This window comes from Melozone crissalis, unplaced genomic scaffold, assembly GCF_028551555.1.
Source record: "Melozone crissalis strain CALT ecotype California unplaced genomic scaffold, PUWL_Pcris_2 ptg000005l_1, whole genome shotgun sequence".
Classification (NCBI taxonomy): domain Eukaryota; kingdom Metazoa; phylum Chordata; class Aves; order Passeriformes; family Passerellidae; genus Melozone; species Melozone crissalis.
The window spans coordinates 64,959,912-64,984,335 of record NW_026535783.1 but is presented as its reverse complement, the minus strand read 5'-3'; the positions used below and the strand labels follow the sequence as shown (position 1 = coordinate 64,984,335).

The following is a 24,424-nucleotide window of genomic DNA, read 5'->3' as shown; positions in this document are numbered from 1 at the left end:
TGCTGAGGAGTGCACTCCTTAACAGTGTTTAAGTAGTTTGTTGACTATTCCTTCAAGTTCTTTTTAAGAGAAGAGTTATATACAAGAAATTATGACAAGTCACCATGTAGTTAGTTGCTTGTATATATGCATGACTTCTTTTCCTCTGCTTTGTTTATTTAGTTAAAACCCATTGATAAAACAGTGTATAAGGACCACACCTAGTGAACAGCTGCTTACTGCTGTGTTGGAAATAAATGATGTATTTTTTGAGATGTATAATGCTTTTTCTATTGGTAATACATCTGAGGAAAAGGCTTTTGTCTTAACATGAACTGTGCAGCACACAGAAAAGAGAGAAAAATTGGTTTTCCTTACCTTCCTTTCTTGCTAAAAACAGTTTTCCAAATACAGGGAGACTATGGCTCCTGAATAAAAGACTACTGGATTTCCAGTTACTGTACTACTGCATTTTGCTGGAGACAGTGAATATTTAAACATTAAAATAATTTGAATACTACTACTCATTTGTCATGTACCATTCAAGAATTTCAACAGCACTTCAATAAGTGCTCATTATAAACCAACAATTCCTTTTCGGCTACCTTAAATCTATTCACTGCTTGCTCACTAGGGGAGAAATTTTTTTCTCTCATTTTATAACTGTGATTATGCCTTTTTATAGGTTCCCTTTTTGTAGGTTCCCTTAATGAATCTTTCACATTTTTTCTTAATATTGTTTGATCTAAAAGTACACTGAAGCTACCATTTCCAAGGTGGTAATTTTAGCCACAAATCTCAAAAAGGCTAAATAATACAGTTGAGTGAATGCTTTTGTGACAGCTGTTCTTCCAAAGCACATGGGATAAATGTCTGAAAATGTCTTTGAAATTTAATTGCATAAAAAGAATGCATGTTTTTGAAGTTTGTGTTCATATTGCAGATCCAGCCTAGACAGACGATGAGCAAGTTGCCTATTCAAGCAAATATCTATCCTATGACTACCATGGCTTACATCCAAGATGTTGGTGTTCGTTTGACACTTCATTCAGCTCAGTCTCTAGGTGTTGCAAGCTTGAAAAATGGTAAATATAAGATGAAAGATATGACAAAGGTCTCTCCTTCATGATATTCTAAAATAGTTAATTTGGGGATTACTGTACTTACCTCCAAGCATTTGAAGAGAGGACATAAGTTTCTCCAACTGTGACAAGTTTTAGAGTATATCTATTACAGAGGAGGAACAGGTTGGTCCCACATGAGATCCTGTCACCTTCAATGAAAGATCTCTCTCAAACTAGAGGCAGAGGGAAAAGATTGCAAAAAAGATAGAAGGAGCAATAAATTGTCAGAACCAGCTATTTTTCACCCAAGAACTCTGGTGGAATGAAATAACAGAACTAAAGAGTTTATTTTTTTTCATACTGCCCTGGTAGGAGAGGACTTAAAAAGGATGCTGATCATGTTTTTTGTTCTGTTTGTTTGCTTTAGTGTAGACAGCACTAGTCTTAAGGTATATACAGCACAGCCTAACTTCCCTGTCAAGGAAAAACAACAGCAGCTTTTTTGAAGATTAGTGTTAGTGAAATAAAGAATAAATATGACCCTGGGTAAGAGTGAACATACTTCTGAAGCAAAATGATACCTCACAAATTTAATGGAGTATTTTGACAGAGGTGATGAATATGTTGACAAGAAAAATCAATTCATATTAAGAATTCCAAAAGAGACACAGTCTTGCTCCTTGGAGCAGAACAGGGTATGATGAATGGCCTGGAGGACTCGAAACAGAGGTCAGTTATTCATTCTATCAGAATGGGGGAGGTATTCAAATAAAGCTAGAGGTAGTGGGCAAAATAAGGTACATAGTTTATAACTTAATATGCATAATTTCTTGCTGTAATATATGTTGTCAATTTAAATTTATATGGTTTTGGAAAATAATGGAATGAATACTCAGAAAAGAAAGAGTCCATCAGAAACTGCACCAAAACCTACTTCACAGTTTCTTTTAAGAAAAATGTCATAAATTCTCTGTTCTTCCAAAAGATGAATACCATGCTGGATTGGTGGCAGCATTAGCAGACCTAATTCACTTTAGGGCAAGAAATTAACACTGACCTAAACCACGGTGGAAAATACCAGCCTTCTTTTCCAAGTCTACCAGATACAAGACCCAAACTACATTTTTTCATGCCTCCCCTTGGAGTGGAAACCCACTCCTATTGACCTGATCCTGTGAATAACCCTGACACCACTGATGTTGTTAAGCACTCATTAAGTGGGTATTGGAGACTTAATTAGTCTGCAGAGGCTCTGTTACCTGATAATAGTATCTGTATTTGTTTAACAATCTTAGTCTCTGCATCACAAGATAATGCACCATCTAAATCTGCAGACACTCCCACTCTCTGCCATTAAATTGGGGAAGTTAAGGCTAGCCCTGTTCCACATTTTTCAGTGAAGCATCAGGGAGAAACTGTCCTTCTGTGAGCACTTGTTTCAAATCTGTCAGAGGACATTATAGGCCTTTCACCTACTCCAGTTAAATAAAAGAGCAACAGATGTATTCCATACCTGACATGACACTGATTTCTTGACTGTTTCACTCTTTGACAAATTGTATTATGTAATTTAAGATACACCGACGTGAAATATTTACTCTGTGCCCACTAAGAAGAAACGGAGAATTAATTAATCTGATTTGTTATCATTAAGTAATATTTCATTAAGTTACTAAATTGGCTACCTTGTCTTGAAGGCATGTTGGATTCCTCAAAAAGGAACAGAAATGAAGCTGAAGTTTCAGAGGTTGCAGAGTATCATATGCTTCATGACTTTTTTTCTGAAGGTCTTTCAGGAACTCAGAGGGATCATGCAAGAAAATTCAAAAATCTTACAGTTTAGGCAAGCAAACCTCAGTAGCTGTGTGCCTGTGTGTCAGACAGGTGTGTCTCAAGGCATAACCCACCATCTGAAAGTTACACGCGCAGTACTTTAGTTCAAAATAGCAGGCTCTTTCTTACTCATTGTCAGCTGATTTCTGTCCGGGATAGACGAAATCTGTTTGTACTTGAGGGAAGGAAGGAACAAGTATTTGAGAAAATCAGGTAAGTGTTTGTAGAACACTAAAGTATAGAAAAGACTGCCTTAGTAAGCAGCCTTTTCTAGCAGCTTAAATTGTGATGTTCTTTTTCAGGATACAAGCACTTCAGTATTCCAGTTTTATTTAGAAAATATGTATACTTGTTTGAAGATTCAGTGTGCAGAAAACATAAAAGCCTTAATTACGTGCCCCAGTCTGGTTATATATTCTTGATATAGAGACTTGAAAAATAGTGAACTTCATTGTCCAGGTTATATATAATTTGACATCATGCTTAAAGAGCTATCTTGAGTGGCTATACTGCAGTTCAGTATAAACTCAGAATTTCATAGTCAGTGCTTATCCAGTGCAAAGTTCTTTGCTATTCCCACAAGTGAATTTTTCTGTACAAGAAGTGATTGTGAGTATTTATATACTCCTGTTGACACCTTTTTTCTTTCTGGTTCAAATGTGAAACGGAAGAATGGAGTACAAGGTGAAGATAGTTCCTCTCCAGAAGGTTTCTCCTACTTGGGAGTGATTCTTATGTTGGGTGTTTGATTGCCAAGTATCCTCGTTGCAAATAGTAGTTAATAGTAATGATTTTTCATATTAAACTTTTACATCAACTCTGAAAGTAAAAACTGCTGGACATTCTGCAGAAAAGCTTGTGACAATTTTTCGAAGGTTATAAACAGCCACAGTCTAGTGGTATTAATAGTTTTTATAATCGGCTGTAATGATATTGATCAGCCCTAGCTTTTCCAAGCTCAAGAGAAATATTATAATTTTTTCTAAAATAAGTTAAATTTTATGGCATGTTATTTATGTTTAATAGAACCCTTACCTGTTCTTGATACTAGTGTAATGCTCATGTTGCTGTTTCAGGTCAGCTGGAAGTGATCATGGATCGTCGGCTTATGCAGGATGACAACCGTGGCCTTGGACAAGGTGTTCAAGATAACAAGATTACAGCTAATGTCTTCCGATTGCTGTTGGAAAGAAGACATGGAACAGATGTGGTAGGATTCACTGTCTGGAATTTTTATGCCAAATAAGATGTAAATATTAATTTCTGTTGCAGCAGTGAAGAACTCAGTAAAGAAATTAGTCCATGAGCTGTAGAACTAAGGAAGTGTCGCTTCCAAGGGAGTTTTGTCATCTTACTTTCATATTCTGATAGTAAAGACTTCATCTCTCACTATTCCTGCAGTGCTTAGGTCCACACTCACGCTTCAACATATGAGTGGGGGGTACCATTGTGGAAGTCTCTTTTTGCTTTTTAAATTACTTTTTTACTGAACAACGTTTAAAAGGCTGCTAATCAGTGTGAGTTCTGCTTCTTAACAATGTTAACTGAGTCTAAACACTGGTTGACAAATAATTTCAGTTGAAGGGGTAGAAAGAGAAAACCTCTTATAAATATAATTTTCTTAGAGAATAAGATTCAAGTGGAAATATTTAGATGCCAGACATAAATACTTTTTGATTTCATTATGTTTCTTGGGAAGGCGAGACCATTTCGTTGTTTTGTTTTATTTGCATGTATCTTACTTTGCCTTTTTGTATCCTAGTCTTTTGAATAACCTCAATTTTCTTTCCACTCTTTATATTTTCTCTTTTTTTTTCTAAAATCAATTTTGAGAAGGACAAAATCAGAAGTACATCTTCATACTGGGGAAGAATCATGATGACGGCACTGAGTGCATTTTAAAACCATTGCATAGCTAAAGATGAGAGGTTGTATACCAAGCTCCTAATGAATATGCAGATAAATTGGAATTAATTCTGGTTTATAATGGCTATCATTAACCACTGTGAGAGGATGATAATATCAAGCTTAAAGCTAATTTTCACCATTTAATGATTGACAGTGGAGTTCTTTTCAGGTTGTACATGTCATTATGATTTTCTAGTTCCTCATCATGTATAATGCAGGCTGCATATTAACTGCATTTATCAGTATGATGTGCAGCTACCCAAGCTAACCTGAGGTCAGCAGCAGTCTGACTGTGACAGCAAGAAGCATTGCACAGGTTACTCCATCCTTGCAAGAGGAAACCTGCAGAGGGATCTATATTGCCACCCAAAAATTCCTTAGTACCCAGGGTAATTTGTGTTGTGTTAAATTAGAATGTAAGTAAGAATTATTGGACATGCAAATCTATGTTTACATTAGAAAATAATTTGAAACAACAGAAGCAGATCAAATCAGTTAGTGCCATAGTGCCTGTAGTGACATTGTGTGCAGTCTTGGTGCTTTCTGCAGAACCATAAAACAACTCGGTAAAAGGCACCTCTGGAGCACTTCCAGTCCAGTCCCTGCTCAATGCAGTCTATTTTTCTGTCACAACAGACATAGAAGTTTAGTCATCCATTCTGACCATGATCAAGATGTGATGGGCTAGGGAATGTTTGGTGCCATACCTCCAGGGGAGCTCCTTGTTTACTTCCTTCTGAAAGGAAACTGGTCCATGCGCACTGAGATTGCTCTGCTAAGGAACACAGTTCCCCCTTGAGTGGGGCTGGCCACAAGTTCAATTTCAGAACAGCTGCTGCTTCAAGACAAAAGACTCCATTGGAAAACATTTTGAAGTTACCTCAGAGTAAAGGCAGCCTAAACAACGCTGGGATTTTCTAGTTAGTGCACTATTTGCATGTGTGTTTGCATATGTTTGCCAACTTTTATGTGATGAAAGTCAAGTATCATCTCAGTAGAATAACAGTGTAATTCCCTTTCTTTGTTAAAATCATCTGTCCTAGAGATTTGAAAGTTTCTGTACAAGTTACTGAGAATCTTACAAAGGAGAAGGGGCAGTTACCTACTACCATCAAAAATTTCTGAGCTGTTTTGGAAACCTGTGTTCCAGCATTTTTCTTTCCCTATAACTCTTCATGCTGATCTTATAATGGTTTTAAATGGCTGCAGTGGACTTAAAGGGCAATTTGTTCTTGTACACTCTTGAAGGGACTTCACAGAAAATGGAATTGGAGCTGGGGGGGAGTAGGCACAGTCCAAGAGGTGCTGATCCAATGTACAAGCCCCAAGAGCCAAGCAAGATGTTTTAAGGAAACATTTTCTCTCTGTTGCTGCACCTGGAATTCCCCTTTTGTATATTTAGAATGTTCTAAAATTTTGTTTTTCCAAATGTATCTGAACATTCGTAACATTTTCTGGTTCATGTTACTATTTCAGTGTTAAAATAAGAATAATTCTCTTTCTGTTTCTTAGATGTGCATACTTTTTTTTAGCCCAGTTATTCAGAAGATAGTTGTCATAATAGCTTAAAAATAACCATGTCAGAAAAAATTATGGTGAAATTATATGGAGTTTATATATGTAATCAGCTACAGTGTGAGTCATACACTGACCCTGATTTTGTTGTCAAGCCCTATTTTATTATTTACTTCAGGAGCCACTGGAGGAGAAAGTTTTGACCATTTGACATCTTTGGCATTGCAAGCTTTTCCTAATGTATGTTCCAAAACATTTCATTCTATCTTTTCTCAAAAACAATTGTGAAGAACAGGATGCTTGCTGCTCTTTGTGAAACTTCCCTATAAAATGAGAGTATGTGAAGTGTCACATATGCAGTTTGGAAAGAATTAAAATAGTTTTGCATCACTGGTGAAATTACTCTGGAGAGTTTTTGTTATCACAGTATCTACCAAAAATTTCATTTATATCTCTAAAATACTTCTTCCCTTCCCCAACCCCAGCCTGATCAGTGAATTTTAATGGCAGGGTCAAATGAAAGGAATGTCCTGAAGTATAAGACTCATATGTGCAGTGAGTGGATAGAGTGAAATTCTTAATGATTCTTAATAAACGTTGGTATACTCAGTCTGTGTTCTAATAGGTTCTTAATCCTAACACTGCCTGGGTTTTGGCTCTTGAATTCTAGCTCATCAAGTCAGTCATAAATACTCATTCAGATTTTGTCTCTGTAAAAGACTTCAGGTTGATGTGTTTTGCTGAAGCTTTTTGGTGTTTGTGGGGAAGGAAGAGACTTTGGGGGGGATTTGTGTTTATATTTTCTGTTTAGTTGTTGGTGGTTTTTTTTTCCCTGAGATGGATACTAAAGGTTTATTCACAATGACAGTATTGTTTGTTAAGTGAGCTGTGTTTGTAGTAAGAGCTGGGCAAATCTCATTTCACTTTATGTTATACTCATTTATTGATAGCTATGTTCCTCAGGCTTCAGATTTTTTTTACTGTATTTTTGATATAATTTCTATGTACATCTTTTTATTCTACTAGATGTAACTGATGCTTCTTATATGCTCATTTTCTCCTTGCAAACATTTTTCAGCTTGAATATCTCTTTGAATAGTCTTGTAAGACTGTCTTCTCTTTCTTGAGATTTTTAACGAAGAACTGAATTCATGTCATTTTTAAGTTGAAGGGATTAATATTTAGCTGAGAATGAAACTGAATACAGTTTATTAATACTTGTCAAAACAGTAAATGTTTCTGTCTTTTTGAAAATACAGACTACTTAATATTTATTGTAAGTTTTGGAAAAATAATCATTAATGCCCTTTTATTTTCTGAATCCCAGCATGTTATATCAGTATAGAAGTGAAATAAATAGTAATATATTATTTCATCAAAGACGTAGTTGGAGAAAAGATGCCATGCCAGGCAAACACTTCCTTCTACAGACTCCTATTTCATAACTTGTCTTGACTAAGTTAATTTGTATGACTGGGTTTATGGACTAGGCTTGAGCAGAGTGCAGAGGATTCAGTGGCTCAAATGGCTCCTACTTTTGTGTGAGGTTGTTTAGAGGAACAATAATACAATTAATAAAATCAGAAATATGTTGGAGATAATCAAACTCCCTTTCTTCCACCACATACAACTACTCTTTTTTTCTTACTAAATCTCTATAAGTGCCCACTTTTTCTGAAAATTTATGGTTGGTGGTACAGCCATTTTTGTCTGATTATTGTGTTGATTTTGCTCCTTATTGATGTACTTATTTATAATGCATGTGCATGTTTTTTACTGTAGCAAAAAACATATACTGTGCATTGCTATGCTACATGTAGCCATACCTTAAAAACTTATAATTAACTCATAATTAACTTGATGTTTTAAAAAGCAGAAATTTGACATTGGCTTAATTATTACAATTTAGATGCTTTTTCAAGCCCATGTGTGACAAGTTCAGATACTCTAATACAATTTTTAATTGTAAGTGCCGCAGTGAACTCATCAAATATGTCTAAAATTGTGAGGGTTTGGGGGGTTTATGGTGGCCACAGAAGGAAAAAAAAAGACATTTTTCTCTTGTTTTCACAGAAAATACTATGGATCTTCTTTAGAGACTTACCACATATATTTACTAAGGGGTGAACACTAATTTTATATTTCATTTTAAGAGATATTTAGGTATATGTTACTTTCCAATTTTGTTTTAAACATTACTTTTAATTCATTATTGCTCCTACCGCTGTATAGTTCATAGTGTATTTCTTGTGGAGGAACTTTGTGTTCGCAAATCCAGAGTAATGTTTCCATCTCTTATTTATCTACAAATACCATTTGTTTTCAGACAAGCACTGTCATTGTTTTTATGTCAGGGCACCTTACAGCTTAATTTCCTTCAAATTTTTTTTTCATGATACAATGACAAAGATATGTTGCAGAAAGCTATTAAATAAAGACTGCTTTGTCTGCAAGCTCCATCCCTATGTTCCTGTTATGAAACATTCTCATCCTGTAACAGGGCAGCAGCCACTTGACTCTTGGGTTGAGCAAATAGTATGGAGGACTGCCTTTCTCTGGGTTCTGGATATACAGCTATGTCTCTTTTGTGTTCTTTTTCATGTAATTATGTACATCTCAACAGTGAATTATTTTCCTTGGTTTGATTTTACCTGTCCTCATTTGCATGTACCTGTCTGCTGGCTCTGGTTAGAAAGAAATTTACCTCAGTATTATGCATAGTATAAAACCTTGGTCTCTCCACTTGCAGCTCATACAATTCATCAAAGGATGAGGGTAGGCCTCTTTATTGTTTTTTGTGAGCTTATCTGAGCTAGTGCAGTTTGAGGTCTGAAATTTAAACCTTCCTGTATCTCCAATTCTAGGAAGGGTTAATTCCTGCTGCAAGATCTGACTGCAGGGCAGAATCCTTCCTAAAGTAGGGAGAAAGTGTACAAGTCTTCCTCTTGTATTCTCAAATGAAATTACTCTCTGGGAATAACCTCCTTGTACGTGCAAATTTCCTCCAGTAGCAAATTTCCTCCACTTTTCATGAGGAGCAGTGTTCCAGTGCCTGGAAATTAGCAGGTATCACTGTGGCCTTTCTGTCCTTAACATCAGTTGTTTAACTACTTCCTCAATCAAACTGAACTCCAGAAAATTTCTGATTGCGATTTTCTACCATCACTGGGAATGGGATAAGATCCTGCCAATCTTCTGAGAAAATCTAGCACCAGGTCCCTTCCACAAGCCTTGGATCGGGGATTTATTTAGACATTAAGCTGCTCCTCCTGTGTCATTATTCAATTATAAACTCTAAGAAGAAATAAAACTGTCAGGAAAGGCTATAAATGAAGTATAAAATACTTTTATTGCTAAAGAAGCATCACATGCTGTCTATCTGCTTTTCTGATCACTTTCATCCATCTATATTGATGGCTGTGTATTTATCAGCTTTAATTGTGATGATGGGCTTATGATCATGGTGACTGGATACTTTCTTTACCATCTGCATTCTTCCATAGACCAGTGAGCAGATGTTCTGCAAATGATCTCTTTCTAGAACGTGATTTCTGTTATGGCACCTGATTGAACATCAACTATGCTAAATGTAGTCACGTAAGAACAGTGGTGGAGCACTAGCTGCTCCTGAGACCAAGAAAGGGAGAAAATTAGATTGCTCTTGGTGTGAAACCCAACAAGATGGATCAACAGAAATTGCCTTGGATGATCTGTGTGAGCCATTAGCCATCTTCAGGTAAGACTAGGAAACAAACAGAGGAAATGGTGTGTGTGACAGCTATTGGAGAGAGAGGCACTATTGGACTGAGTGACCAGTACAATGGGCAAGACCTGTATTTTCTGTGTGTGTCTGTAAGCAGCAAACTGCAAGCTAACAGGTCACAAGCCAGCTCCTGGAAGAAGATGAAGTCCGACCTGGTAAATCTTTAGGAAGCCTAAGGTCCAGACCTCGGTATCAGAGGGGCTTAAAGTCCACACTGAGGTATCAGTGGTTGTTGAGTGTTCTTGTGAATCAAGAATGTCAAGGTCTTGAACTTCAGACCTGGCCACTTGGAGGGCACAATCACGTTTGGATTGTTGTTCTACTTCTGTTTCCCAAGTCCTCTGCTCATGTAGGTTCTGGCAAAAGTGCTGTCTCTACTCACATGTAGGCATGGCCATGTATTTCCATATATACCTAACAGGAATAAAGCTCTTCCTTACTCCTGCATGGTCTAGGAGGAGCAGAGCCATGGCAGGCTCCTATCTATCAGCCTGGAATGAGAGGAATCACCTCTTGTTGGACATGATCAAATTTGGTTCTCGCAGACTGGGAAAAATTCCTCCTATGGATGCAGATTTCCCTGGATTTCGTTAGCTTCAACAATCCCAGGTTTCTCATCTGCAGTTTTAGTGTCAACTAAGGATTGGTTCAGAAATATGTGGTGATTTTAGAGTCACTGAGCCAACACCCAGTCTTGTGGATATTTTATGGTGCCTCAGAGTTTTCATTTCTTCTATAAACAGCCTCCAGGAGCCCCTTTCAGCTAGTGCAGCAGACATGCATTTCCAATGCATTCTCATTTGCAATGACCAGGTGAACTGACAGAAAATTTTCCATTCCCTTTGATAAAGAGATGAAATTAGATTTACTCTGCTCTCATGAGTCGTCTTTTGCTGGTCACTTTAATAGCTATTAAAAGACCCTAAGCACTCCAGACCTCAGTTCTCAGTTAAAGGACTTGAAATCTATTGCAAAAAGAAAAATATGCTTTGATGTGCAAAAATGTAACATAATTGTTGGGGTTTTAAGTGTAGACAAAAACATGTATGCAAACAATCTAAATCCTTATATATATCTGTATTTTTGCCCCCAGCATTTCAGGAAAGCCAAATTCTCTGGTATAGCAGAAAATAATCTGGCATCAGTATCCTTGTTTATAGTCTTTTTAAGATTCCCGGAATTTGCCTGTTCAGTACTCACATTTATGACTGTTATTTCTGGTTGCAACTTACCCACACTTTGCTAAAAGTCTAACGGGTCTAAGCCTGGATTTTTAGCTACACAGATTACGTGAGGATTGTTCTGCTGAAGATTTTTGTGCAGCTTTGAGTCTTAGGTATTCTGAATCCCATAGTACAGAGAAGATCTTCCTATCAACCTTCTTTGATTCCCATACAAAATTTCCTCTGCAATCACCAGCCATTTTCAAAGCTGCTTGAAGTCTTGGTTGCTGTTTTCTTTGACAGATTTTTACCTTAACTTGCGCTCTTGGACACTGAAAAGGAATTATTTAGTTCAGAAGAATTAACCCAACTTATGTTGATCATTAATTGCTGTTTGTTTTATTAGAGGTGTAAGACCCGTTATCTTTCTTCTTTCCTTCTGAAAATCACTAGGAGTTGTTACAGGCATGCAAAAATCTAGCTTCAGGTATCCACCTCAGAGGAAAGGAATGAATTATCCGTATCTGGAAGACTTTCAGAACTTGTCAGACTTTGATTATTCTTTCTGTATTGCAGTGTGCAGCTTTGAATGAATTTAAAGCAAGAACATCTGATTTTCACACGGTGAGATAACAGCCAGGCAGTCTTGCATGCAAAGCCTGTAACTTAAGTTGAAGCCATTTACTATTTGATGTCAACTTAATGAACTAGATTAGTGTCAGTTTGGAACAAAACCTGAATTTCTCTTCTAAGTTGTGAGCCTTAGGACAATGTGTGTATAGAGCACTGTGCGTATTTCTCACTCCTTCCTGCTTAAACTCCACCTTCCACAAATAAGGAACCACTGTAGTTAAGGAGTCAAGCTGTTAGCATTTGGTGAAAAATGTAAGTAATTTTAAAGCTTAGGCATCTGCCCTTACCTGTCACTTATTTTTGTCACGTGTTGTAAACCTGTTATTCACATAATCAGTGATATTGTCTGCTGTTTGTTTCTCACCAATGAGCAGCCTAGCACCGTATTACAGAATCCATTTCTCATATAGAAACAGCATCACATTAAACATACTGATTGATTGTCAGTCTTTGAATTGTACAGAAAGAAACTATTGGTTTTCCCTGTATTTGTTTTTGGAATTCTTTGATTTACATTCCTGATTGCTGTCATTTGTTAGTTTATGATTAAGATATTTTAAAATATTTTCTCCATATTCTTTGGTAATAAAGATAATCTGAAAAGCATTTTTGCTGCACAGATTAGATTTTTCAGTCTAGAAAGATTCTCCTTTGAAGAGTGCTGCCCATTGGTTTTCTGAACCTGTCAGAGGGAAAGCTGATAAAAATTGTTTCTTGACACAACATGAAAGAGAATGAGAAACTTTTTATTTCCAGCAATAATCCAAGTGATTTGGTATCAGACTATTTTAGTCCTCATCCCTTGATTTAGCAGGCCCAGAATTACACCTGTTTCCAGATTGTAATTGATTGTTCTTACACACTGAGTCAGCATCTGCATTTCAGCTTGTTAGATTAAGTAGTGTGTACGCCAGTGGGGGTTGGGTTTACTGTTATGATTAAGGTTTTTGAGGGGATGTTGTCACTGCAGAGAAGACTCTGGAGGAGGAGGAAATAGTCAAGAGAATGTGATTTGATAAACTATCTGCCTCAGTTTCCTTTTCTTAGTTTTATATGGGAAATTTTAGATTACTTGCCTGTGTTGAAAATTTCATTCATTCTCCATTAGCTAAATTGGTGTCCAATTATCAACTCCTTCAGCTTTACTTTCTTCTCTACAGAATTTTCCATTGATTTCTTCAGTTCAATTACAAAACTATTTCTGAAGAGTCTAATTTGCATTTTCCCCCTCTAATTAAGGACCTTAGTTGGTTAATTTAAACTGTTAGCAGAAAACCCTCTGAGTCTCGGAGGCAGAGTGGCTTTTCCCAGAGGCAGCGGCAGCGCAGGACGTGGAGCGGCAGTGTCAGGGAACAGTGGACACAGCTCCAAGCTGGTTTGTGGGAATGGTGAGGCAGGGCAGAGCAGGTGCGGGCAGGGAAGCCATCGACAGGGAGGAGAATGCAAGGGAGGGGAAGTGGTCAAGCTGACTCTCTGAGTGAACCCCTGATCCCTCCAAGTCCAGTGCCTCCTTATGTCTCATTACCTGCTTGTACATGCTGGAGTCCCTCCCACAACCCAATTTCCCTAGCATTTTTTCCCAGGCTTTGTCCCACTGGCAAGTGGTGGGGGATTGCTCACAGGCCAGTTGTGGAAGCTTCTCTCCCCTGACCAGCTACCAAGCAAAGCTTCCCTGTGCACAGGGGTGCCAGCATGTGTACACCCCGATAGGAATCCTTCAGCTCATGTGTGACACATAAGTAAAAATCAGATTTGTCCCCATCAGCCATCCCTGGAAGTTTTCAAGGCCATGTTGGATGGGACCCTGAGGAACCTGATGTGGTAGGTGGCATCCCTGCCTGTGGCAGAGGAGTTGGAACAAGTTGACCTTTAAGTTCCTTTCCAACCAAAGCCTTTCAATTATTTCTGTGAGTATCAATAAAATAGCTCATTTCTGATGTAAAGGCACTTTTTATAGATGAAGGGATTCTTGAAACTTATTGCAAATTGTGATCCAATACTATATTGGATTATAGTTTGTATCTCCTCAAAACGGAAGATTTAGAATTACTCGCCTTACTTTTGATGACAAGGGGAGATCCTAAATGCGGCTCCATTTATGTTTACTGTACAGCCATTCAAGGGGTTGCATGTCAAGACAGTTTCCAATTGGATAACTGGATGTGGATGTACTGTAAGATGGTTGAAAAGGCACTATAGGCTTTGATTTGAGCTCATTAAGCCAGCACATCATCATCTGGTATTCATCAGATTCTTGCCAGTACTTAATATTTGTAAGGCAGCCAGAGGAGCTTCGCTCACACTTTGAGTGATAAATGCTGCCATGGAAATTGAGGAAACGATGTCACTTTTGAGAGAGCAATACTTTAATTGGATGGAGATTGTGGGACTGCATCTTTTGATGCACATCAGCAGGGCACTGCTGAAAGCCATCCACATGGTGAAGTTGTGCATAGAGTAAATATTCTTCCTATTACATTTTTTGTGTGCAAACCCTTCTCATCTCTCTTTCCAGACAATCCTGTTTAAATTCTGGATCCCTAGACTTGAGGGAAAAGATATACTCCAGCCTTTGAATGATTGTGGTGTACCTAGGGGAGAGTGTGATTTGAAGAGTCCCTTCCCAATCTTCTGTGGAAGCATTGTCTTCACCATGCTTGCAAAAACACTTTTTCCCTTGGTCTCCTGGCAGCTTTTGACACCTTCTCTATGCTCCATTCCCATTGCTGTTACACAGATTCAGGGAATGACTGCACTTTTTCTGCTGGTGCAGCCATCCAGAACTGACTGTCGTTCCAGATGTGGGAATACAAGGTTCAATATAAAATCTCCCCCTAAGTCTTAGTTCCAAAGTGGATAATGGATAAGAACAATGTTCCTACTGGTGATATGACATTTAGACAACAGTGAGAGCAAAAATGAGCCAAGGTGAATCAATTCTGGATCTAGCATTTGCCAGTCCTTCAAGGCTCTGCTTATCTACAATATTTTGTTTTAAATAGTGTAAAAGGATGAATAGATTTTTTTTCTGATTCATGTGTGATTTGTAAAATGTTTTAGAACACCTCATTTTAAGTTCTCAGATGCAAGCAATCAACTTACTTGACATGGCAAAAAAAAAGGTGAAAGATGAGAAAATAAATGGCAATTAAATGTTTTGACTGACTTTAGCACTTCTATGGCAACAGAGTGAACAGTGTTCCTTTTGGGGTGAGAAAATGAACTCTTCTTTGAAATAACATGGATCTGCACATTTTCCCTGTGTTCAGAGCATGTATTCAGGCACTTGAATGGAAGACTTTTCTATTAAGTTGTGCGTAGAGCAAGATTGCTCATACTGTAATTAGAATAGAAGAAAACTGTGGCAATGAAGTCTACGAATGATACTGAGCTTTTCAAGGTAGTGAAAAAAAATCAAGGGCTAAATTGAGGAATTAGAAGACTCAGTACTGATTAAAGATGCCATGAGATGATGGAATTCAATAGAAATAAATGCAATGACACACATGGAGGAGCAATCCTTTACAACAATCCACTTTTATCATTTGGGATTCATAATAGATTCTTAAAAGTACTAAGCCTCAATGCTTAGTAGATACCAAAGAGCCAGAGTGTTATTTATTACTAAGGAAAGCACCAAGAATAAAACAGAAATTACCATCTTTCATTGATTCAGGCCTGAAATATTTTCAGTTTCTTCACTGTCAGCTGTATTTTGTGCTACTGCAGAAATAAAAATAAATATGCATACATGCAAACACACCCCAAGACAGAAATTACTGTTATGGTTTTCTGTTATAGGCTGAAAAATAATCTTCCCCTTTGCTTTAAATGTCTCCCATTTGTTTTTTATTTCCATATTTCCAGCCTATAATAAAATGCTAATATAATATATCAGTGCTTAAAATACTATATTTTCAATAAACTTTCTGCAAAGTTTTTGCTAAATATCACCAACAAGCAGAGATTTATCTGGTTAAGTATGCAAGGGAAAAAAAAGAGCAAAGGAAGTTTTCACTTCCATTTCTACTCTTATCTTCACTGACATTCTAAAATAGAAATTGCCTGTTTAAAATTCTTTTATTTCCTTTCCTTGGCTTCTCTGGAGCTTTAACTGGTTGTTGTGATTTGGTCATCTCAGGTTTGTAAGGCAACCTCTGCAGCCAGGTAAAAACAATGAAAATATGAAACTTTGGAATGGACAAAATTCAAAAAATATTGAGATAAAATACCTTTGATTCCTACTGGCATGACATTGAAATAAAATTTCTGGAAGAAATCTTTTGCAATGCAGTCCAAGACAAAGATGCTAGCTGCTCTTTCTTCCAGCAATAGTTTGAGAGAAATAGATTTAAAATAGAAAGAGGGATTTGGGATACAAGTTGGAGAAGGCAAGAAATACAAGTCATAAAATAATGTGGAAAAGGAGGCCTGCAAAAGGCCTGTCTGCCTCTCCATATACAAAGAGATACTGAATAAATGGGAGCAACTTGCTAAAGTAGTAACTAATTTCTTTTTTCCAAACTGTATTGTTCAAACATCAAGGGCCAACACAGAAGAACAAGGAATTTTGTAAAATTAGGTGTCATCATAATTTTGAAAGAGTATTGTTTATAAAAACAGCAAGTATATCTATCAATAGAAGAAAATTGATGGATGACCAAAATTTTCTAAAAGTAATTGAAAGGGCAGTCTAGAAATTGAAATTTTCTGTGTAATTACTGGAAGTATAAAGTAAGTGAGTTTCAAAATTTAGACATGATAGTATGTTAACTTGAATCATTCTTTTGTATTTTGCAGAATGAAGAGAAGGCACCAGTGAGTTTTCCATCACTTCTTAGCCATATGACTTCTCTCTTCTTAAATCATCCTGTAATTCCAATGACAACAAATGCAGATTCAGGTGTCCCAGAGCTGATAAGTACTTTTGCACCACTGGTGTCATCTCTGCCTTGTGACATGCATATAGTCAATCTGAGGACAATTCAAGCAAAGGTAAGGTCAAACCACTGATTTTTGCAAACTTATGATGTAGCTTATTGATATAGTAAAATAATCTATTCTTGTAAAGTACTTTGTGAGCGGGTTTACATGATATGACAACCTGCAGCGTGATGATGAGCTTTTCTTAATTCTACAAGAACTGGAGACTTGTGTCTGTTTGAATAACAAGAAATGAGGGGATTGTGTTTTTTTCACAACATATTAGTATGCATAATGCAAGATTCTGTCTCTGGAGGGGGTACCTTTCAATAAGTTCCCAAAGTTTAAGAGAGAACCATTCATATACCTCAGCCTTTTCTATACTAGAAGAATTAAATTTAAGGCCATAGAGTTTGGTCTGAGTATGTTTTTGCTAAAGAATATAGTTTAAACCCCAAATTTTATTGTAAAAATGTTTTTAAGCTTAGTTACAAGATCTAATTTAGCTATTCTAACAGCATCTCATGATTGGTTTCTGTGAAAATATTCTCTGGTAAGGAAACCAAAACCAAACCAAACAAACAAAACCCAAATATCTAGCCAACACCAAAAAACAAACTAACAAACAAAATATCAACAAAAAATTCAAACAAAAAAAAAGCTCTTCTGTTCTCAGTGTTTTTCTCCTTCAAAGGAAAGAAAGGTATGTAAATACCAGAATTTAATTTTCCTTTTGAAACTGAGGGACTGGAACTGATTTTGCATTATTTTCCTGCCAACTGTTCTATAAATTCTTTTCAGTTTTTCAGCTCCTTTAAAAATGTGATTGTGTTAACTTTATGTTGTATTGCAGGTCTATTCACTCCAGTGCTGCTAGCACAGTGCAATCCCTTTTTAATTCTGGCATAGTTAGATACAAACTATTTGTCCCTTTTCCTCTAGAGTCTCCATGATGGCTAGGCTTGTCTGTATTAACATGAGATTATATTCTGTTTAATCTCATCTTCATTCTGTTTTAATCTGTATTTTAGAACTTAAACAATGTTTGCTTTCTCATGCTTTCTGTGTAAGTCGTTCAATCTTGTGTAAGGCCCTTCAGCTGTGACCGATTGTTATTCTGAATTTCAAAGTGGAAGATTTCTTGATTTTATGGGTCTTGTGCCTTTGAAAAGTTAGGAATACCCTGATACGAAATTAAATCTTTACATGAAGTGAATATTTCATACTTCACTGTGTATATTTTCATTTACTTCAATCAGCTCAGCATTACAGGTTTACTTCAACATACCAAGTTCAGGGGCAGACCTTCATGAACATCTTCCTTCTATTTTTGAGGTGTAAATCCATCCCCTGGTTTGTATGATCTGTGTATGAAAGCTGTGAAAAGACAGGCTTGCTCAGTGCCCACTTTCAGAATTCAGTGTCATTACTTCTAAGTGGATTCTCTGGTTTTATATGGGCTATTCAGGCCCCACTGTCCCAGCTGAAATAGGACTGTTTGAGACTGTGATCTCTCCTCTGTCCTCAGCTGTGTGTTTCATTGATTACCGATCGATGGCTCTTGAGCTTGCCGCATTAATGTGTCCGCTTCAAAATGAGAGCTTGCAGCAGTCATAGGATAGGAACACTGTCATTAGAGATACAGAATGTTCTTCCCCACAGCAAAAATGGTGCTATGCCATGCAAATAAGTCTGCAAATCTCTCCTCATTTTCTGCTTCCATTCTCTTGCTTCCAAGAATTTGAATGACAGGTGACATAATTCTGGCTAATTGACACAATGAATTTTTTTTACAGAAATTTATGCCTCTCCATTGCTTAAACTGTTGAAGCTGATTTTCCATAATCCATTACAATTACAGAGGAGAGGGTACCAAATTAAAATAATTGTTAAGATTTAAGGTAGAAATCAGAAAGAATATTGTTTTTGTTGTATGACATCTCACCTTGTCATGGAAGAGTCCAATCCTTTAGGATTACAATATTTAAAGATTTTTTTCTTAACAGAACTCCAGCTTTTCAGAATACAGATATTTAACCTTATGTAAATAAACTGGGATTCAAGATCTAGAACACAGCAGATTTGTCCCTTTATACTAAGCATAAATACATAAATTTGCCATATTGCCTAAACTTTTCAGTGTGTGTCTATTAGCTTACAGTAATTGAACTTAAAAAGAGTTTAAATGTTTTTTCTTTCATCAAAAGTTTAGAAGCATTGCCCTGGGATACCGGTTATGAGAAAGCCTAACAATTTTTTTTTTTTAAATTGTCTTATAAGGTCGCATTTTAATTCTCAGAGATCAAAATCAAATCAAACTTTGACAGCTCTTCTAAGAAAGCTTGTTGGAGATTTAATAGCACAGTCTTTAGGGCTTTTTTGTTGAATAACAGTGCTGTGAAGTTTTATAAGGTTAAGAATGTTGTAACTTGTTGAAAATTGAGGAGATTGTTACAGGTTTTCATGCAGTCAGCATGGTCATGTTTAGAAGGTGTATTTGATATAAATTAAGACCATCCTTGCTAAGACATTCATAAACCTTAAATGTATTTAATCTAATTTACATAGAGATGATATAAGAACAGGTAAGTTAAAGTAGGTGTGGAGGCTGTGACAACTTAATCTTTCACCTACTTTGATAACAGGTTAGAACAGCTTTATTTTTTTACAACACTGAAAAAATAGGTGCGTGGCAGAAGGTGGAGTACTAAATCATAGATATTTATACTGACCAAAACACTTTTACTCAGGGTATCATTAATTGTGTGTTACCTTTTTGTTTTAAATCTTTTGAATCTTAATAAGGATAATATTTCATTCTAAAAAATTGGGAGATGAAATATTCATGCCATCATTTGAAATGCATACATGCATTTTTTATGCAGATTACTAGAAGATAATTTAAGTGAATTAGAGGAAGTGTTGATACCCATTACTGGCTTGTCATTTCTAACATTAATTTACCCCATAGGAAGTCAGGCTTTTTCAGTATGAATTTTAATGTTTCCCTAATCTGATGTTTAAGCAGACAGCATTATTTTGTGTGCATAAAAATATCTACTTTTATGTGCAACACTGTCACATCAGTGACAATGAAAATCAAGTCAGGTGTTTCATAGTGGGGGGGGAAAATATCACAGCTATCATTTAGAAAGGGGCACTGCTATTTCAGTGAACAGCATGAGAACTTCTTTAGCCATCAATGTTAATAAATACTGGAAACTTTTTTTCATATGCTGAATGCAGGCATTATTCATAAATTATGAAGTTGATTTTAGGTGGTTATAAGCTATTGTTCACAAAATCTTTTGAAGCAGAGTTTTATTTGTGATTTGTAAACTATGCAAAGTTTCTAACTGATAGTGTTTTACTAAAAAATACCTAATTTCAACTCCAAATACTATTGAATAATTTTTTTTACTATCTTAAGTGAGGAACCTAAACCCATAAAGTTTGCAATTTTTTTTATTATGTGAATGAGTACTTTATACTATGAATTGTTTGTACTTTGATTCTTTGTCATGCTGCCTTTCACAGAAGCTGGTACAAGCTGATCCATGATCACCTTTATGAAAAGAAATTTGGATCTGTTAGATTAAGACCTTTTGTTTGGTACACCTTCAGGAGATAATGCATCACAGAGGGCCTAATGCTTGTTGGTATTGAATTCTCCAAGCAATGGATGCATTCTGAAGTACCAGAAATGAACTTAATTCATGGCTGATGCTTTTGTGAAAAAGCACCAGTATAAGAGCAAGTAAACCAGAAATAAATCAGAGAAAAATAGCCTGAAGAACTGTCATGGCTTTGGATAGAACCACCTTTTTTATGCTCTTATTATATATGTAATAAGATTAAGAGCGGAAGAATGTAAAACAGCAATAATTAAAGATATAAAGTAATGTATCATATTAAATACGTGACTACAGTGAGTGTAGGGGTACAGTCACAATAAAGATATTGAGGGGCTGGAAAATGTCCAGGGGAGGGTAATGGAGCTAGAGAAGGGTGCAGAGCAGCTTACTCTATACTGTCTCTTGAGGCTCAAAAGCACTGTTTATCTTAGAGATAAATATCACATTTTTTTTTCATATGTGTACCTGAGTGTACATTTTTCTGGACACTTAAAGCTGAGTTAGAGAGCATTTTTGCTATATGAAGGTTTGTTCAACATAATGCCATTGAATATGTAAAACTGAGTATTGCAGTTAACATAAGATTTCTAGTTTGTTTTCTGTTTTGCCATATAATTTTTGTGGGGAGCCATTTAATACAGATGTGATAGCTACACTTCAGTCCTGAGTCGTGAGTACATGTGCATCTGATGACCTTTAAATTCAATGACTTATATTTATATTCTGTAGTACATTGTATGTTTCAACTCTTTGCCATTTATTTCTTTCTGTGTTTAGCCATATAAATTTTTTTAAAAAGACATGACAGTTCAATCTAGGCTGAACATTTTTTAAGGTGTAAATGTCTCTATCCGCTGTATGATAAGGATAATTTTTTTTATGTCCTAAAATGTCTTCCTGACTGATACTTTGTGAGTAATATTCTACAGTGTTTGTTTGTAGGTAGATACCAAACCATCTGATGAAGCTGCTCTGATTCTTCACAGAAAGGGATTTGATTGTAAATTTTCAAACCGAGACACGGGTCTGCTCTGTTCTACCACTCAGGGAAAGGTATGGTTAATAATCTGTAGGAATTTTAAAATAAAAATTTAAAATAAAATTTTAAAATAAATTTGGGATTATCTTTTGGGTAGAAGAGTAAATATTATTTTATTTTCAAACAAGAAGAGTTCAAATCCAAATATTTCTAGTAATTTTGAATATTCTAATTAAATTACATTGAAACGTAGTGACTACTAAAAAGATCTAAATTATTGCACAGAATTTAATCTATGACATTTAGAAATACTCAAAATCTTTGGCATGAGAATTTCTGGTTCCTGCAAGGAACTGTACAATTTTATGGTATTTACTTCTTTTTCTAAATGCAGTTTTTTGTTGGTTTTTTTTCCCTCCAGATACAGGTGCATAAACTCTTTACCAAATTCAGAGTGGAAAGTCTTACACCCACATCTTTATCTTTGATGCATTCACCTCCAGATGCCAGAAATACAAGTGAAATAAATATGAATTCTATGGAGATAAATACATTCCGGATTCGGCTGAGATTAAATCCTGCTTTCACACTCAGATAAAGAAGAATCTGCAATTGTATCTCCTCTGAGTTTCATGTGCAATAAAAGGCACATTAATGTTATTCCAGCTTCTGGATACTGTGAGAAAAAGATGCATTCTGTAATTTTTTTTTTTTTTTGACCAACACAATGAAAAGCCATGTTGCAAGCAACTTTTTTTTTCTGTTTGGATTTTTTCCCCCAATAAATAGCAACATCATTATCAATTAATACAACAAATGAAGAAATTTCTATGGATGTTAACCTCTCAACAGATTAAATCTCAGGTTAAATGCTAATTAATGATGTTTCTGGTGTTTTAATTTTCATAAACAGGGGATTAGATTTTAAACGGCCTTCTTTTCCTTATTATTGATGAATTTATGTGTGAATAACTCAGTGTAAAATGTCCTGATGCAGCTTGGAAAAAAAATGGAATAAAGTGTTCCTGTGTAGTAGCTAATGTCCAAATATTTGCAATCATTTATATAAATTACAATAATCTCAATTTATTCCGCAATTAATTTCAGTTTATTCAACACAAAGGGGATTATTAATTATGGTAAAATGAAAGCCTGCAGTACTTGTGATAAGTGATGGTAGATTTTAATACTTCTACCATTCACCTGAGTTATGTAAATAGAAAAACCTGAACCTACAAAGTAATTTTGGAATGGAATTGTTTAATAAAACTCCCATTTTGTTACTTGACACACTGGGATATGTGCAATTATTCCATTACCATGATGAGAAATGTCCATAATTATCATGAATACAAGATTTTTTATAAAACTCATTTAGATACCAGAGTCCTCTGAAATGAGTTTTCTATTTCAATATTACCATATCAAAATAAATGTGCCTTATTTTTGATATGTCTTGTTACAATTTTGGTGTCTATGTTAATGTTTTCGGGGAAAAGGTAGTTTATATAATACTTAAGCTGTGTATCTCCTATTTGACAATGCTGGCCACACTGATCTATGTACTCCTGCACCAAATTTGTGCTACCTTATTCTGAACATTTTGACTATTTGAATGTATTAATATGATGTTATAACATGAAACACCAACAAAAAAAGAATTACTGTAGAAGCTAAATTCAGCTGCTTTTGAGAAAATTGCAACTTGATGCAAAGAGTTGATAGTAAGCAAGATATAGTTTGCAAACCCATCAAAACATGTGCTTGCATGTCACAGATTGTGGTGACCTGTTAATTTCAAATCATGTGCCTATATTTTAAACAATATTTTACCAACTTACAACCTCACTTACATTGCCAGTGTTCATGTTACTGAAGAATGGAGACTTTGCTTTTTCCCATATTAATTCATATTTAGTACTTAAGCCATCCAAGTGTGGAAAGCATTTCCCTAAGTAGAGCTGCTGTTTACAGTTATATATATATAAACATTCACTTGAGTATGATCCCATTTTTTAGTTGTCATTTATTTTCATAGCTCGTTCCTCTATCTCTCACTTGTGCTCTACTTTTCCATACCCTGTTGCTTATCCTCAATACTAATGCATGAAAAGTCATCATAACTGGTAAAAAGATGTGCTAGCTCTAATATTGCTTCCTGTATTTAATTTCATCATTGTTGTTCAACAATTATATAAAATATCAAAATCTATCAAATTATTTTATGTAGCTACAAGCTATCTAAAAATGAAATGAAAGTCATACTTAGATTTTATGCATTGTCACAGGTTGGATCTCTGTTGAGATTGTGTAGATTTTCTTAATTCAATCTACTGTGTGTTTTGTAATAATGGGAATACTTTAGTAGGATCTGGTGCAAGTTACATCAAGAATACAGGAATCTCTAACCACAAATGGAAGTATCAGATAAATCCAATAAATGGATGTTTTCATGCAATAAACATGTACTGTAACTTCTTAGAAAAAGTATTTGAAAATGCTGGTTTTTGTTGGAACTGAAAGCTTAGTAGACTTGCCAGCAGAAATTTCTCATAACACTTTTGTTGCTTCTTCAGAATTAAAATGTTCAAGATACTTTTATGTGTTCCGTGCAGGAAAACATTCAAAATACTGTTTCAGTTTTGCCAGACAGAAAAGAAAAATTTTGATGCAATAAAATTTTAAAGTATTTTGCCTCTTGGAATTGCTTTGAAAGGTTTTTCACATAGAATTGGTTCTTTACTTTTATCATCATCTGTACAATCACGGTGCCTGAATCTTCCTTAACCAGCAGATGTAATCCTTGTTCCTTTGCTTTTTTTTTTTTTTTTTTGTGTGTGTAATGACAGCTTCAATTTAAGATCCTTTCCTGAAATCCCTTACTAAATCAAAGTCTCAAAAAGAATTTTGCTTGAATTGGTTCCGAATGTTGCTGTCAATGAGGTTGTGTTTTACTTGGGTGGGTTTTTGTTAGATTTTTGATTTGCACAAGTCTTAATGAATTCTTATGTTGTTTCTTTATGAATTGG

At 35.7% G+C, this 24,424-nt stretch overlaps 1 protein-coding gene across 1 annotated transcript in view; it reads left to right on the top strand.

The window, feature by feature from the left end:
• Positions 1-23,050, top strand: part of MAN2A1 (mannosidase alpha class 2A member 1) — a 105,417-nt gene extending 82,367 nt beyond the window's left edge. The window contains exons 18-22 of the mRNA XM_054286414.1: positions 923-1,064; positions 3,953-4,086; positions 16,659-16,853; positions 21,359-21,469; positions 21,817-23,050. Coding sequence (XP_054142389.1) covers positions 923-1,064; positions 3,953-4,086; positions 16,659-16,853; positions 21,359-21,469; positions 21,817-21,993 — 759 coding nt within the window. The 3' untranslated portion in view covers positions 21,994-23,050. The remainder of the gene's footprint in view (positions 1-922; positions 1,065-3,952; positions 4,087-16,658; positions 16,854-21,358; positions 21,470-21,816) is intronic.
• Positions 23,051-24,424: the final 1,374 nt, after the last annotated feature.